Here is a 14,848-nt window from a genome sequence, read left to right as displayed (position 1 = left end):
GAGTGTGAAAAAAACAAAACACAGCTGGAAAACACCACAGTCAACAACACACTGACAAAACAACAAACAAAGTGATTATCACCACTAGAGGTCGCAGTACAGGTTGTAAAAAAAAAAATCCTGGTTTGAAAAAAAAAAAAACTCAAAAGATTTTCATTAACAAGAAGTAGGCTTAATACCAGGTTTTATGAATAAGAAGAAAAAAAAACTCAAATGATTTTCATTAACAAGAAGTAGGTGTAATACCAGGTTTTATGAATAAGAGGAAATCTGCTTATGAAAACAAAAAAGCGCTCCATTTATTTGTATTTTTTTTTATTGCTTATGCAGTAAAATAAAGTATTTGAGGAACAACTTGTGCCTGGGAATGTTAAAATTTCCTCAACAAACATTTTTGATGAAGAGAATATTTGTTGAGTCTGGGAAAACATGAGTAAAATTTGGAATGTGTAGTGGCTTTTTTCTTCTCTCCTATATTTCATGTTATTTTGGTCTCTGGTTATTTTGTGTAATATCATAAGAAATAATTTCATCCACCGACTCAACACAACATTTATCACAAATTTACACGTGCGTTGAAAAAAAAAGGTGCAAATTTAAAAAGAAAATACCTCTTCGGGAAGTTAATGAATACAGCATATTCACACATGAGGCGGTCACGGTCCGGTGAGTTTGGAGACTTACCCCATTGGAGCTGTGCAGCAGCTGGTTGAAGGTGTTGTGGACAGTCTGGTAGGTTTCCAGCTCGGTCTGACACAGAGCCACCAGGTAATCTTTGACCTGCTCATAAATCCTACCGTCTAAGACCTGTGGACCACGGACGGACACACGAGTTTAGAACCACACTGTTTTGTTCAATGTTCACCTTCCGTCTCTGTGCCAGAGTTCTCACCTTGATGCAGTCCGTGAGGTCTGTGTCGTAGTAGCGCTGCTGGTGAGCATTAGCGGCTGCTAGTGTGAGAAGGTATTCGTTCCTGGCATGGGTGGCCTTGGAGTTACACTCGCTCCTCTTAGCTTTGAGCTGCAACGCAGACGTTCATGCTGATATTTGACCAAGGCACAAAAATATTTAGCACCATTTCTGGATGTCTAGACACGGAGATCTCCTACCTTCACGCTTGCCCTCTGAAGGCTGGATCTGGACTGAAACAGACTTAACTTTGACCTGAAGAGAAAGAAATAAGTCACAGTCAGAAACAGACGTTTTAACCATAAAACTCAACAACTGAGAGGGTTACAGTTTTGCACTTAAGAAGGCTGAGCTTTCTTTTTCTCTTGTTTCTTTAAAATCAGCACCTGTACTCTATCGTCATTCCTCGGGCATTCTCCCACTCTCCAGGAATGTATTCCAATTCCCAGGAGTTGGCGTCTTCTTACTCTGCTCTCACGGATCACAGTTCCTTCCACCAAATGTTTTTCTCATTTTCCTTATTTACCACCTCCTCAAAGTACTCTCTCCCTGACAACAAAACACTTTATTTACTCAGGAGTACATTTCCATCTCTTTCCTTTATCACCCTAACCTGCTGGACATCATCCCCATCTTCATTTCTATGTTTATCCAGTAAGTTTCCACTAATTCTCTTCAACTGATTGAACGTTTGACTTTGATCCTTCATCACAGGGGTTGCCATAGCAGTGATTCCAGATGCCCTTCCTGACCCTAACCCTCAAGGGATTTAGAGACTAAAGGATACTGACCCGACAACCTTCTGCACCACACTTCCTGACCCTAACCCTCAAGGGATTTGGAGACTAAAGGATATTGACCCGACAACCTTCTGCACCACAGACAGAGTCGTAAAGCCCCACATTACCAAAGCACAAGGGTGTTTTCAGATATTTCATAGACAAGGAGAGTGGGGTAGATGTCGAGTCTTCCCCTTGTGATTTCAGATCTACAGCAATCCCATTACCACATAGGATGGAAATGTTTCAAAATATCCAAAGCTTGTTTTATTTGGTAATCTGGTCAAATACCTTCCCTTTTTTAAAAAAAAGTAAATTGACAAACCCTGTGCAGCACGTGGAGTGTTAGAACAGAGAAGAGAATGTAGTCACCAAAGGTTTAAAACACATCCAGGCGTTTGAACACAGAGTCTGTTAACTGTCAACATTGGACGGTTGAAAGAAACACATCTGGATGTCAACACGTTTACGTGTCACATGACTGTGTTCATACACAGAAAACCACTTTACAAAGTTGTACGTGTTAAAATTAGTGCTAAAAAGCCAAACCAGGTCTTCAGCCTTTCAAGAAGAGGGAAAAAAAAATCACAGAGTCGAGCCGAGCCGAGCCGAGGCTTCATAATAAACTTTTCTGACAAGCCGAAAAATGTCTGCAATGTGGTGAGTCAAAGTGCCTGCTGCTCATGTTGTGCCAGGACAAAGTGTTGAGAAGAAGAGAGAGAAGAAAAGAGCCGGAGAAAAGGGAGGAGAGATGAGAGGGAGAGCTCCAGTGGCAGCAGGAACAACACTCTGAATGTTCCTTGGCCGTGGAACTGTAATTTAGGAATATTTACACTTTCTTTTCAAAGCCTCCCTGAAGTTAGAAATCTGGTTTGTTTGGTGCAAACTTCAATTGTGTGTTTGAACTTCACTGCAGGATTAAACAAAAACAGAGAGTGAGAAAGTTCGCCTGAAGGGAACTGAAGTAAAAAAATATGATTGTGTCAACAACAGCAGTTTGGAAACCAGCTGTGGTTCAACACAATTACGCAAAAAGTGAGATGTGGAAAGAAGAAGCAAAATGTGAGAATATCCACTCGACAGGTTTCAGATTGTTTCCGAAGAAAGCTTAATATTTTTTAAATTTAATTTTCATTTTAATTTGGGATTAATAAAAATGTAACGTGACAAATTGAAATTATAATTCAAAGAAGAGTAACACAATTAATTTATTTTAGGTGAAATCTGTGATGTTTCATGACGTGAACTGTGAAACATCTCAGTTCCTTTTCTGATAATATCGACTTAAAAAAAACACTCTCAACATTTTGTTGTGCAAAGGGTTAACGGTGCAACCTTTAAATGTTCTCTTTGACAACTCAAACACTCATAATGATAGAAATAATCAGAAGAGAAACAGAGGGTCGTACTTGGCGTCCAGCTCGGCCTTCTCTCTGACAGCCTGAGCCATGGTCTCGGCCTCCTGGTACTTCTTCCTGGTCTTGGTCAGGTCCTTCACCGACTCCTGCAGCTCGGTCTGGACCACGGTCAGCTGCTCGATACACTGAGGACGGCGAGGACAACAAGGGGGGACATTTACTGAACATGTGGCAGCAGCTGGGAAACGGGCCAGAAACGGGCTTTAATCTTATCTGCAGCACCACTAATGTCATAAGGATGTGCTGTACACCAGCTATAATGGAATGTCAGAATTTGTGAGTCCGAACAAGAGCGGCATTGTGGGCTGAAAGGCAGCGGAACGTGGCTGGCAGAAACCAGAGAGGCGGTGTGGAGGTGGACTCAGAACTCATGACCAGGGAACAGGCTGAACCTGAAGAAGCACACTGCTGCGAATGAAGTAAAACGAGCTGTTTATAAATGATTAAGAGTAGATGCTGGGGCTTCTGAACTCGAGTGGCTTTTTGAATCGGTAACAGATGAACTAGTCTGTAAAGAAAGACCGGGTGTGAATACTAATTCTTGGCACTTCCAGTGACGTTCAAATAGTTACCAGTTAACACAGACGGGCCTCGTGTAGTGAGTGGAAGCGATGACTTTCAGGTCTGCTCTGTGGGAACACTGTGGTTTTACAGTGAACTAGAGAGACTGACCAGGCCGAGGAAAACGTGCCGTCATTGTTAAGTCCAAACTGGCTGGGCGCTAACTCCTAACTGAGCCCGGTTTATCTGACTTCCATCATTATCTCACCTGGATTGTAAAAACGGAGACATATAAACTGCTAATGACACACGGTGCAGCTTCACACTGTTGTAGTTGAAACCTGAACAGATTCCTGACAGTGAGTGGTTTACCTTTCTCAGCTGCTGTTCCTTCTGTAGTCTGGCCGTTTTAACCGGGTCACCAATCTGGACCTTGTAGTTGTCGCAGGTTGCGATCCTGGCCTGGGTGACCTGGACTGTGCCCTCCAGATACGCCTTCCACACACAATACATGTTCCTGAAACAGATGGAAATCCAGGTTTTTCAATGGGCTGAAATTTAAATTGTAAATGTTCAAACCAGTGATTCTCAACCCCTGTGTCGTGGCACACTGGTGTGTCATGAGACATGGTCAGGTGTGCTGTGGAAAATGATCGAATTTCACTTAATTGATCGCAAAACTATTACTTATGTATGCCAATAATTTGTATTTGTTTGTCTGTGCGGCGGAGACATGCAGAGTAGTTAAATGCTCTTCCACTGGGTGGCAGCAGATGGCTTTAAAAACATATAAAAAATGTAAATTGAGACCAAGTTGAAACAAGAGGATTATTTTACTTAATATTATTAAGACACACTTCTTATAAAAGACAAATAAAATACACATTTCCAAAAAACAAAATGATTTTCACACCTGTGAGCTGACCTTATTTTTGGATTATTTTTGTGTCGAAAGACAAAACTCAATAACAAGAAAAGTTGGAGAAGAGGAACCACAGGAAGAGGCTGTAGATAAACCTTTTAGCACTTTTTTTATTTTGGTACACGAAGGTCGGAGTTTACCTCTGGTCTGCCTGTTCTTCTGTCACACTTTCCGGCCAATCCCGCTTCAGATACTGATTCGCTAGTTTCTGCAGGGCCTGGAAGAGAAGAGGAATGAGAGCAAAGCATTTATGACCTTTCACCTTTGACACCAGCACACATTTCCTGTGTCTCATCTTCACAAAGAACATGCCCACAAGTCTGTGACCCTCAGTGACCTTGTCCTATAAACCACTGGGCCCATCCGGATCATTGAGACGGAAGCACGAGGAGACACTTCATGTCTTTCCCAGCGTATAAAGAGTCGTGTCAGTACAAAAATCAAAAATGTCTTCTTTCAACGTGACTCGACTCTGGACGCAGCCGTTCACCTGTTAACCAGAGCTGAGTTTTTTTTTTTTTTTCATTTCTCCCACAGTCACTGTGACAGATATATTAGGCTCCTCCTCCTCACTGTGGATCTGTGATCGTACCCAGTGTTGTGGACCACTTTCTCATTGGGTCAAAATATAAAATACATCAGAACTGATTAATCAGCCACAATTTTACAAGGAAAATGTCTTCAAATATTCTTTAAAATGTGTTCCAAGCAGACAAAAATAAAGATTTATTACTTAACAATCATTTGTCCTCTGATGGTCAGCTAAACTTAGCTAATCTGGACTTTGGTCCAGAGGGTCACAGACACCAATGCTTGGAGATAAACTTTCTACAATTTGTTTATCAGTCAATCACACTTCACACAAAAATCCAATAAGGAAAGAGGCCCGTGTGTCGTTAAAGACTGTCCTCTGTCCATGAAAAGACAAGCCTGATACACTGAACCGGGTCTCAGTGCCAGGACCTCAGAGCTGCCACAAACCCGACCTTTGTCGGCACCGAGAAAGAGAGAGAGGGAGAGAGAGAGAGAGAGAGAGAGGGAATAGCCAGATTCAGCTAGTGGAGCGGACATGCTTGAATACTGTGAAAAGTGCGAGGAAAAGGGTGAAGAAGGAGGAGGTGGAGGGAGGTAAGGACGGCAGAGGAAGAGGAGCACAGAGAAGGACATTTTATCCCATTGTGTGACTTGAATAGCAATTGGTTAAAGCCTCCAGCAGGCTGCAGGTGTACGGCGTTTTATAAAGGAGAAATTTAAGAAAAGGGGTTTTGTAAAGAAGAAAAAGGAACAAAGAGTTCCAGGGACGCTTCGGCCGACGTTTCGTGTGTCAGATTATTCATGTAACAAAAAGGTAACAAAAACACACCGCACTTTTCAACAATAGGGACAAAAGACACGGTAATCTAAAGCTATAATAAAAAAAAGTAACTGTGTAAACAGTCAGTTATTAATCACTTATTAATTACTTTACAAATATCAAGTTTTTTTATTAGCTCACACTGAATGCGTGAATTTAAGTGGCGTTGCATCACCGCAGCACAAAAAGAACACATATATAAGAACTTCAATATTAATCACCTTTTTGGTTCAAAGGCCAAAATGGGGCTCAAAATGTGAGTGGCAGGAAGGTTCAGTACTGGTATTGGTCACAATCAGTAAAAACATTATTAAAAAAAAAGACAAATCAATATCTGGATTAAAAAAATGTTCTCCATTTAGCTCAAATACTTCTGTTATTTTTCTTTTGTTTTTTATTGAAAAGAAATCTGTTACAGTTTAAACCTTTGTGTTTTGGAGCTGGTGTGGTCGTGGAGCAGCTTGGACGCGTTTAAAAAACAGAAGTGTGAATGTAGCAAAAACTATTCACATCACTGGAGCTGCCGCTCATTTTTGTTTTGCTCTGCTTTGTTTTGCCTTTCCAATAGGCCTGTTGTTGATAAAAGTGATGATTCATTGGATTTTAAAATAGCAAACGGTCTGAGCGGTGAGAAAGCAGGGTCTTTACTAACTGAACACATGCTTCCTTCAAAGGTCGAGCAGATGCAGCATCGACCCCCGCAGAGATCTTACAGCATGCTAATTGGTAATGAAGGACAGATCGGTTGTTTGTTATCCTCTGTGTGATAAATCAGATTTTCTTGGACGTGCGTATCCAATAAAGCACGTGTACATGAAGATGGAAGCTCCGGCCCGGGGGCCACATACTTTTCACGGGCGACAAACTTTTCACGGGAAGATGACAAATGAGTTCGTACCAAATCTGTTTTATTCTTGTAGACACGTGTACATTCCCAAAGTCCTTTCCTTTGTCGAGGGTTTTTTTTTTCTGATGTCTACAGTAACGCTGCAGCTGTAGGACACATGTTCACCATTTTAGATGAACTCTCCAGCCAATCAGAAATTAGCATCTACAGAAGAGACCCCCCCCCCCAACGTGGCTCCGCTGGATCAATTAAATAAGCTAATGAGCTTTAATAAGCTAATGAGCTTTAATGTGCTAATGAGCTCAAAGAAGAAGTTTGTGAGTTTCTCACGTTTCTCGTCTGTTTACAGTGCACTTTGCACAAGTGTACATTTTTGACAGCCAGTTCTGATTTAGTCTTTTGACTTTTTTGACATTTTTACTTAGACCCAATTTAGTCAATAGAGCAGTAATTTTAGTTTGGGTTTAGTTTAGCTTTGGGTTTGACAACTGACTAAAAGTATTTTATTTGACTACATTTAAATTAGAGTCAGTGTGTAACTTATTTTTAATGTTTTGTTCATAATGTGTCACAAATCGACCAAATCTTCCCTGCTCCTCTCCTCATACCTTCTTCTGTTTATTCCACCACTGGAAACATCTGTGCTTTGATTGGATGTCTGTTTAGATGTCCCGCCTTCTGGGAAACAAATGTAACTCTGATTGGGTGTTCATTTATTTCTCTTGTTTATATGACAATCTCAACACTGATTGGACTTTGTCTCTGTCAGATTTTCTTTAGTCTTTTTTTAATTAGATCTCAACACTGATTGGACTTTGTCTCTAGTTGACTGATGATCATCATCATCATCATCATCATCATCATCATCATCATCAATCAACACAGGCCCCACGTTTACATCTTCGACATCATGGCTGTCGACTTGGTCTGTGTCCCTGCTTTGTCAATATTCCTTTGTTTTTCTGTTGCAAATCAAACAACTTGGTGAACTTTAAGTCAACTTCCCAACAAACCACTGAAAACCGACTCCGTAATAATAACGCAAACGTACATTTGTTCAAATGCCCTCATTTGCCGTCTGACCTTAAGATTCCAGGCTCAACCGAAATCAGATGAAAGCACCATGTTTGTGGTAATTATATGGTGAAAACATACATGCCTTCAAACCACAATTATGTCATTGTACAATCAGCCAATCAGAGAGAGAGTGGCCCATAAAACTGGATTGAGTATGCTAAATGCCGTGGTCAGGATCAGGATAACTCTCAATAAACGATATTCACCAACTAAAGACCTGAGACCGAGCGGGGACGGAAAAACAGACATATGAAGATGCTGGTTGGATAACGGCAGACATGCCCCCGTCCCCTCACACTGGGGCTGGACATTCCGCACATGGCTGCAAAACCTGAACAGAGCCGACGAGGAGAGGATTTTCAGACCCAAAGATTGACGTCTTCAGGAAGCTGTGGGTAAAAACAACACAGCGAGGAGGAAACAAGCCAGTGGATCCCTCTCTCTCTCTCTCTCTCTCTGTTGTGGTGTTTTTCCTGTGGTCTCTTACCACTCATGAATTATATGACCACATGAGAAATAAGAGCTTTCTTAGGCCCACATCCTCAACCCCTAGTTTTAAACGGTGTCTTCAGACAATATTGTCACATAAAGACTTACTGTATTTTTGGAAACGTCAATGACAAGGCCCGGGCGGCCATGTGTCAGCAAGCATCACTAAACAGCGTGAGAAAAGCGCCACAAAGTGTCGGGAATCACTTACCTGGGCGTAGTCTCTCTCCACGGCTGCCCTCTTTTGGCTGAAACTCCTGTAAGGAAGAAGAAACGAGACGATGACGGCACGGACTACAGTGAGAACATCATTAAAATACAGTAATGATTACAAATATTGAGCTACAAGTTACTTAAAGTAATACTACACAGAAAACAAAAATACTTGTATATCTAAATATAAATATGCATTATTTTTGTAACATGTATATAACTGCAATAGCTTTTTTTTTCTTTCTCCTTTTGTATATTTATATTTTTCCTTAAACTTGAGCCCAAAAAAAAGTTTCAACAAAGTATTTTGTCAGTAAACCACACAAAAAAAATTCTCTCTGTTTCTTTGCCTATTAAATCAAGGGATCAAATGACCTGGCAACCCACAGATTTGAGTTTTTAATGAAAGCTCTCTGGAAATGAGGTTTGAACGTTTGGCTCGACTTCAGTTCCATTACTCAGGCAAACATTTAAGATTTGCCAACGCAGCAGTCCAAGGAATTCTGAGAAGATGCGACAGGTTCCATTAGGAATGATATTGTTGCTGTACGGAATCTGAAATCCTTTCATTCATTTCCTCCCTGTGCGTAACAGCACTGGACATCAGTAGCTGCACTTGTGAGTCAGCTGGGAAAGTCCAGCTGTGGGTCCAAAAAACCTTCAATTCCAATGCCTTTTATTTCCTGCTCTTCTATGACGTGTGGACCTTTCCTGGAGGAACAGTCACACACACAAAATTACAAACTATTTGCTGCCATTTATTAGTTTTACTAAGACCACAGCAGCACAGTTTTAACCCGACCTCAAACAACGACTTCTTCCAGTTTACACAGGAGCACACGATTCTGACCAACACAGGGGCAGTTTTAAAATAAACGCTTCTTCCAGTTTACACAGGAGCACACGGTTCTGACCAACACAGGGGCAAAATAAACCGAGAACATCCATCTGGATTCATTTAAAAAAAAATTTAGAAATGTGAGGTATGTCCCGAAATTATTGTTTTTATTATGGTGCTTAACTGTTATGCAGTTGACGTGACAATAACAGGAACACGGGGGGGAGGCATTGTTGAGTAAAATGTGGACAAAAATCTAAGAAAAGAAAAGAGGTCAATGCCCTGGGAAAAAAATCCTAACTGCTGCCAAATCATCATCAAGTCATTAAACATGTCCAGACTTGACTGCCATGCTCCACCCTGACTCAAAACAATCTGGCATACTTCCTGGGAGCTTCCCTCTCTTCCCTTTTTTTCCCCTACAATTCCAAGGGCTCCCTCTCTTTCACTGACTTCCTGCCATTTTCCCAACTGGATCTTTTGCTGACAACAACATGCCGTTTCCAGTTTGCTGAATCACTGCATGGCCGGGAAGTGAGCCGTAGGCAAATATTAAAACATTGCGAGTCGAACATTGTTCCTGGAGGAGTAATGTTGCTGAACCTCCCACGATGAGCCATTCGGGGCCGTCAGAACATCTGGCAGCTCTCTTTGACCTTAACTTCCAGCTGTTTGGAGCTTCAGAGCTTCGCCACCAACCACACACAGGAAGAAGGGAAGCAGAGGTTGTCGGATCGACTGCAACTGAAACCTGGCGTCCTCTGAGCGGAGGCGACGTACACACCTGAGAGGAGGGTCAAGTCGCCCTGGTGTCTCTGTCATTTTTGTGTGAAAACTGCAGGTGGACATGATTTTAGAGGAAACCCCGTAACGCACTCAACTTCCTCTCAGAAAATCACCGTTCCACAGAGCCGTATGGTGGAATGAATGAATTAAAGCCTGTGGGAAAACAGACTTCCTTTTACAGTAGGCGTCGAACACTCGGCTGTACCAACGAATGGAAGCATAAACAAGCCGAACCCTTTAATTATGTGCTGTGAGATGTGTTAAGATGAGTGTCTAAATTTAGTACCAGGATGGGGAATTCATGGGGTGGAGATAGGGGGGCAACACATTAATGTGATTTAGTAGATAAACCTATTCTACATCCAAATACATTTCACATGACTTTTACAGTTACAGTAGTGCGGAGCTGCAGCACTGCTCCTGCTACTAGAACACTAGAAACATTTTTTTAAGAATTAAGTGAGATCACATTTATCAATAAAATGGAAAAGAGTAAAGGAAACTCTACGATATAATAATAAATGTAGCTATTTTCCACATCCTCTTCTGGCTTACTCTAAATAAATACATCTGTATGAAGCTACAGCATATGTAGGAGCTTTACATAAATCAGGTTGTTCCTGTCTTCTGGGTAACAACTGTAAATATATTTGGCTCCATTCCTACTCATCCTGACACATCTCTAACCGCCTATTGATCTAGCTTGGTAACAGCCCTCCGTGTGTTGGCGTATGGCGTTCAGTCTGCCTTCCAGATGAAGTACAGATTAGGATTGACAACCATAATCCACCCCTGTCCTCAAACGGGACTCCAGCCTACCCTCTGACAGCTCACCTCAGGTCTTCCAGAAGGTCACATTCTGTCTGATGCTTGATGTGCAATCGGTTCATCTGCTCTGCATGAATGTGCTTCAGCTCCTGGGTGACCCGGACCTAGAGGAAGAACACAACCACAGGTCTCGTCAGAGTTCTCCCCGCTTTATTCTCGTTTAAAAACAAAACAACAAAAAAACCACATGGCTATTTGACAAGATATTCCCCACAGGTTTACCAGAAAGACCCCGGAGGCCAGTGTTGACTCAGCTGAGATCACACACTGGTATCAGTGAAAACAAGCTGCACTCATTATCACACTGCAGCTCTGCTCAGGTGAGAATCGGCCTCTGTGGGTTTCTAATTGGCTGCTGAAAAAATTATGAAGTGCACTGAGCAGCTCTTGTTGCTGACAGTGTGGTTTTCTGCTCGTTTCTGCCATGATTTCAGATTTCAGGTAAATGAACCACGACTGGAGATGAGATAAAAACTGTCTTTAATGATCTGTTTTAGGCACAAAAGTCAAAGCTTTTATTCCCCAACATTTGAGGAAACATTTTTTTAGTTTGATGATCTGTTTTAGGCACAAAAGTCAAACCTTTTTCGACATTTGAGGAAACATTTTTTTAGTTTACTTTTTCACTCAGCCACAGTTTGGTCTATTCCATCATTTGTTTACGCGACTGATAAATACTTCATGAATAGAAGGACGAAGAGGAAGTAGGTGATCTTCAGGGAAGTACTCTAGGGTTTCACAGTGATAAACAGAAATCTGGGTCTGTCCCAGCAGGATGGCAAATGTGTACATTAGTCCGATCAACAATAGTAAACAAAAATACCGACGTCCGATCAACAATAGTAAACAAAAATATTATAAAGAATAAAATATCAGAACTGGGACCTCACAATTCACTTTATCTTTTCACTCTGTGTCTATGTGTTTTTATATAAGGAAAGCGGCGTTCCCTTTGGTCGAAAAGCCCAACTTAGAATAAAAATATGTTCCTGCAGAAAATGACAGTGATGAGTGTTTTTTCATCTCACTTTTGTTTTAGACACTATATAAAAGTTTCGATTAAAAGAAAAAACATTTTATTGACGCTAACTATTTTTTGCAGCCCTTACATTTTATCCTATATTGTTTTTTCTTATGAGTGAGATCTCACATCGAACGTTTACATGAATTACTGTTTTTTTATTGTTACACTCGACTCATTGTTGTTTTTGTTGTTGTTACAAAAAAGGAAGTAAGGAGCAGAGGAACAGTGTAAACCGGGCTGTGGTCGTCCAACACATTTGTTGTGGTCATTTTATAGACTTACTTACAATGAGAAAATGATGTGTTATGTTACAAATGTACTGTACTGTCAGTGGTCGTATTGTCTGCATAAATTCAATTCAGTGCTTACAGTTAAAGACTTTCTTCTTTATAGTCAAGATAAATTTGGTCAATAAATTTATCAAATTAAAATTGTATGCAGATGCAGGTACTTTGAGATGACATTATGCAGTCTAAAAAATGTTTATTTTAGGAATTATGTAGAGGTACAACATGTAAAAGTAGTAATTTTATTTTCTAATTTCCACAATACTGGGAAATGGACGAGTTAGCTTACTGCTAAAGTACAGTAATCGGTACAACATGTAAAAGTAGTAATTTTAATTTCTAATTTCCACAATGGAAATGGATGGGTTAGCTTACTGCTAAAGTACAGTAATTATTTCTAACGAACTGATTATAATTAGGGTTACATGACTGTGCAAAACCAAGTGTTATTATTATAAAATTCGATTTAATTAATGACAATGCATTACATTACTGCAGAGAACCCTCATTATAAATCTATAAACTTAATGCATAATTATTGTGCTTTTACAACAATGGTATCAAACTGACAAAGTCCAAAAGGTATAATTATCACTTAGGAGTAACTGTGTTAGGGTTATAAGAAGGATCTAATAAAGGCATCTGTTCATAATTTAGTTTTCCTTTGGTCTTAAAGGGAAAGCTTTGAATAAATGTACATATACCTTACTCCTAAAAAATTATATAAAAAGTCAAACAATTTGTTGCCATCGTTTAACTTTTTCTTTTTTGGCTGAAAACAAGTTTTTAAAATTGCATAGAATTTATTTTTTAAAGCAAAAATAAACACAACATCCCATGACCCATCTGTGGGTCCCCGACCCCAGTCTTTGTGGGCAAGACTGCTGTAAATCAATATTTCACACAGAAAGAAACGAGTCGTTCACTTTTTTTCACAATTCGTTAATTGCACTTTTTGTTGCAATATATATTTAACGATTTTTTTTGTTAAATAACTAGATTATTTCACATACGAGCAACTGTCATCAAGCCAGACAGCCCCCTAACTTTAAATGCAAAATGTTTTTGTAATTTCTCTAAATAAATAACAATAACTTTTTGACTGCAGTTGAACGCATCCTCTCCACAAACAGTGCTGGGGACGAAATGGTCCCTTTTCTGTGCAGCTGAGCCATGTTGTTGAAATCTGATCCCACAGCAACATTTTTTCGAACGGAACCAGACTTTGTTGAAATGTGCGGTTTTAATGTTTATTTTCTACACACCTGAGCATTTAAAAGCAGCAACTTCCTCTCGACCTGTTTATACTTAATTAAAGCAGCAGTTATTTTTTGTAGAGACATCGACTGTTTTCGTTTTTTTCCTCCACGTACAAAGGAAGGGGGAAAACGCACCAAACTCCAGCGAAAAATATGTTATTACACTGCTCCAGTGTGTCAAACATACTGAAGTAGCTGAGATTGGTCCAATTTAATGTCTGCTTAGAAAATAAGACCCTTGTTCACATTCGGCATGTGCAAAAATGCAGACAACACTGTATAGACGTGACAGCACAACTTTTTGCCTGCTGTTGCTTCGTACTTGCTTCACTCCAGACTTGCATATGCCACCAGAAACACTAGGACCAAAAGTGCTATTTACTTGCCCGTCGCCAATCATTTGAGCGCCGATGTAAAACAACACCCGAGGAACGTTATTTCTTATTACGTGTTAGTGTCTTCACTGAGCGGTACAATTTAAGTCGACGTTGAAATCCCTTAAATCGTCAATATTCGGCTGTGTTTTGGCAGGACATTCGAGAATGAGCGGGGGAACATTAACGGGGGTCTATTCTCCCCTTAAAATAGCGGCACATGGGCCATTTTAAACAACTTTATTTTATTTTCTGCTGTGTAATGAAACAAAACAACTATGTTTAACTGTTAGTTAGCAAACGGGTGCAGTTCTGCAGAATAAAACCCACGACAATGTGGATTTTACAGCAGCGGGGCTGCAACAAAGCGTACACTTTGAACCATTAAATATGCACCAGACCGTCGAGAGCGTTCCCCGACAAGTAACGCTAGCTCAAAAGGCCAGAACAAGAAAAAGAAAACTCACCTTTCTCGGTGGGGGTTGCATTCTCGTTTCTTGACATAAAAACTAATACAAAAGACGAAAAATTATTTTTGAAAAAGTTTCTGTGAAACACGGTGAGGTTATTTCGGCCCCGATCAAGCGGCCATGGCGAGTCCAGTATGTAGTAAGTTGAGTCCCGTTGAAAACACAGTGGCCCCAGGGAACAGAAAACATGAGCGTCAAAGTGGAAGCAATCAGATCCACATACGTCCGGTTTCATTATCATAATAAAGCACTACCGACCTCCAACTTCCGCATGTCATAAAAATAAAAGCACGGCATTTCCAGTATATTTGAAAGATTATTGCGAAAACCAAAACGAACAAAGCTTAATTACAATTACTATTACTATTATAACTATTTTTTATGATTACTATTACTGCGGTTGTTGCTGCTATAGTCATTATTGTTGTTGAAGCAAACCCTGCCTGATTCTAGAAAGAAGGCAGGGTACAAC

The 14,848-nt window shown here is 40.4% G+C and overlaps 1 protein-coding gene across 1 annotated transcript in view; it reads right to left on the bottom strand.

The window, feature by feature from the left end:
- The window catches only part of LOC103395354 (F-BAR and double SH3 domains protein 2-like), a 27,922-nt gene extending 13,140 nt beyond the window's left edge, over positions 1–14,782 (bottom strand). Inside the window, exons 1-9 of the mRNA XM_008333027.3 lie at positions 14,374–14,782; positions 10,969–11,066; positions 8,509–8,554; positions 4,671–4,747; positions 3,981–4,125; positions 3,099–3,232; positions 1,111–1,165; positions 893–1,021; positions 685–807 (exon numbers count right to left, since the gene is read on the bottom strand). Of these exons, the coding sequence (XP_008331249.1) occupies positions 685–807; positions 893–1,021; positions 1,111–1,165; positions 3,099–3,232; positions 3,981–4,125; positions 4,671–4,747; positions 8,509–8,554; positions 10,969–11,066; positions 14,374–14,394 (828 nt within the window). The 5' untranslated portion in view covers positions 14,395–14,782. The remainder of the gene's footprint in view (positions 1–684; positions 808–892; positions 1,022–1,110; positions 1,166–3,098; positions 3,233–3,980; positions 4,126–4,670; positions 4,748–8,508; positions 8,555–10,968; positions 11,067–14,373) is intronic.
- Positions 14,783–14,848: the final 66 nt, after the last annotated feature.

Source organism: Cynoglossus semilaevis, chromosome 19, assembly GCF_000523025.1.
Source record: "Cynoglossus semilaevis isolate Cse_v1.0 chromosome 19, Cse_v1.0, whole genome shotgun sequence".
NCBI lineage: Eukaryota > Metazoa > Chordata > Actinopteri > Pleuronectiformes > Cynoglossidae > Cynoglossus > Cynoglossus semilaevis.
This window is presented reverse-complemented; position numbering and strand designations above follow the sequence as displayed.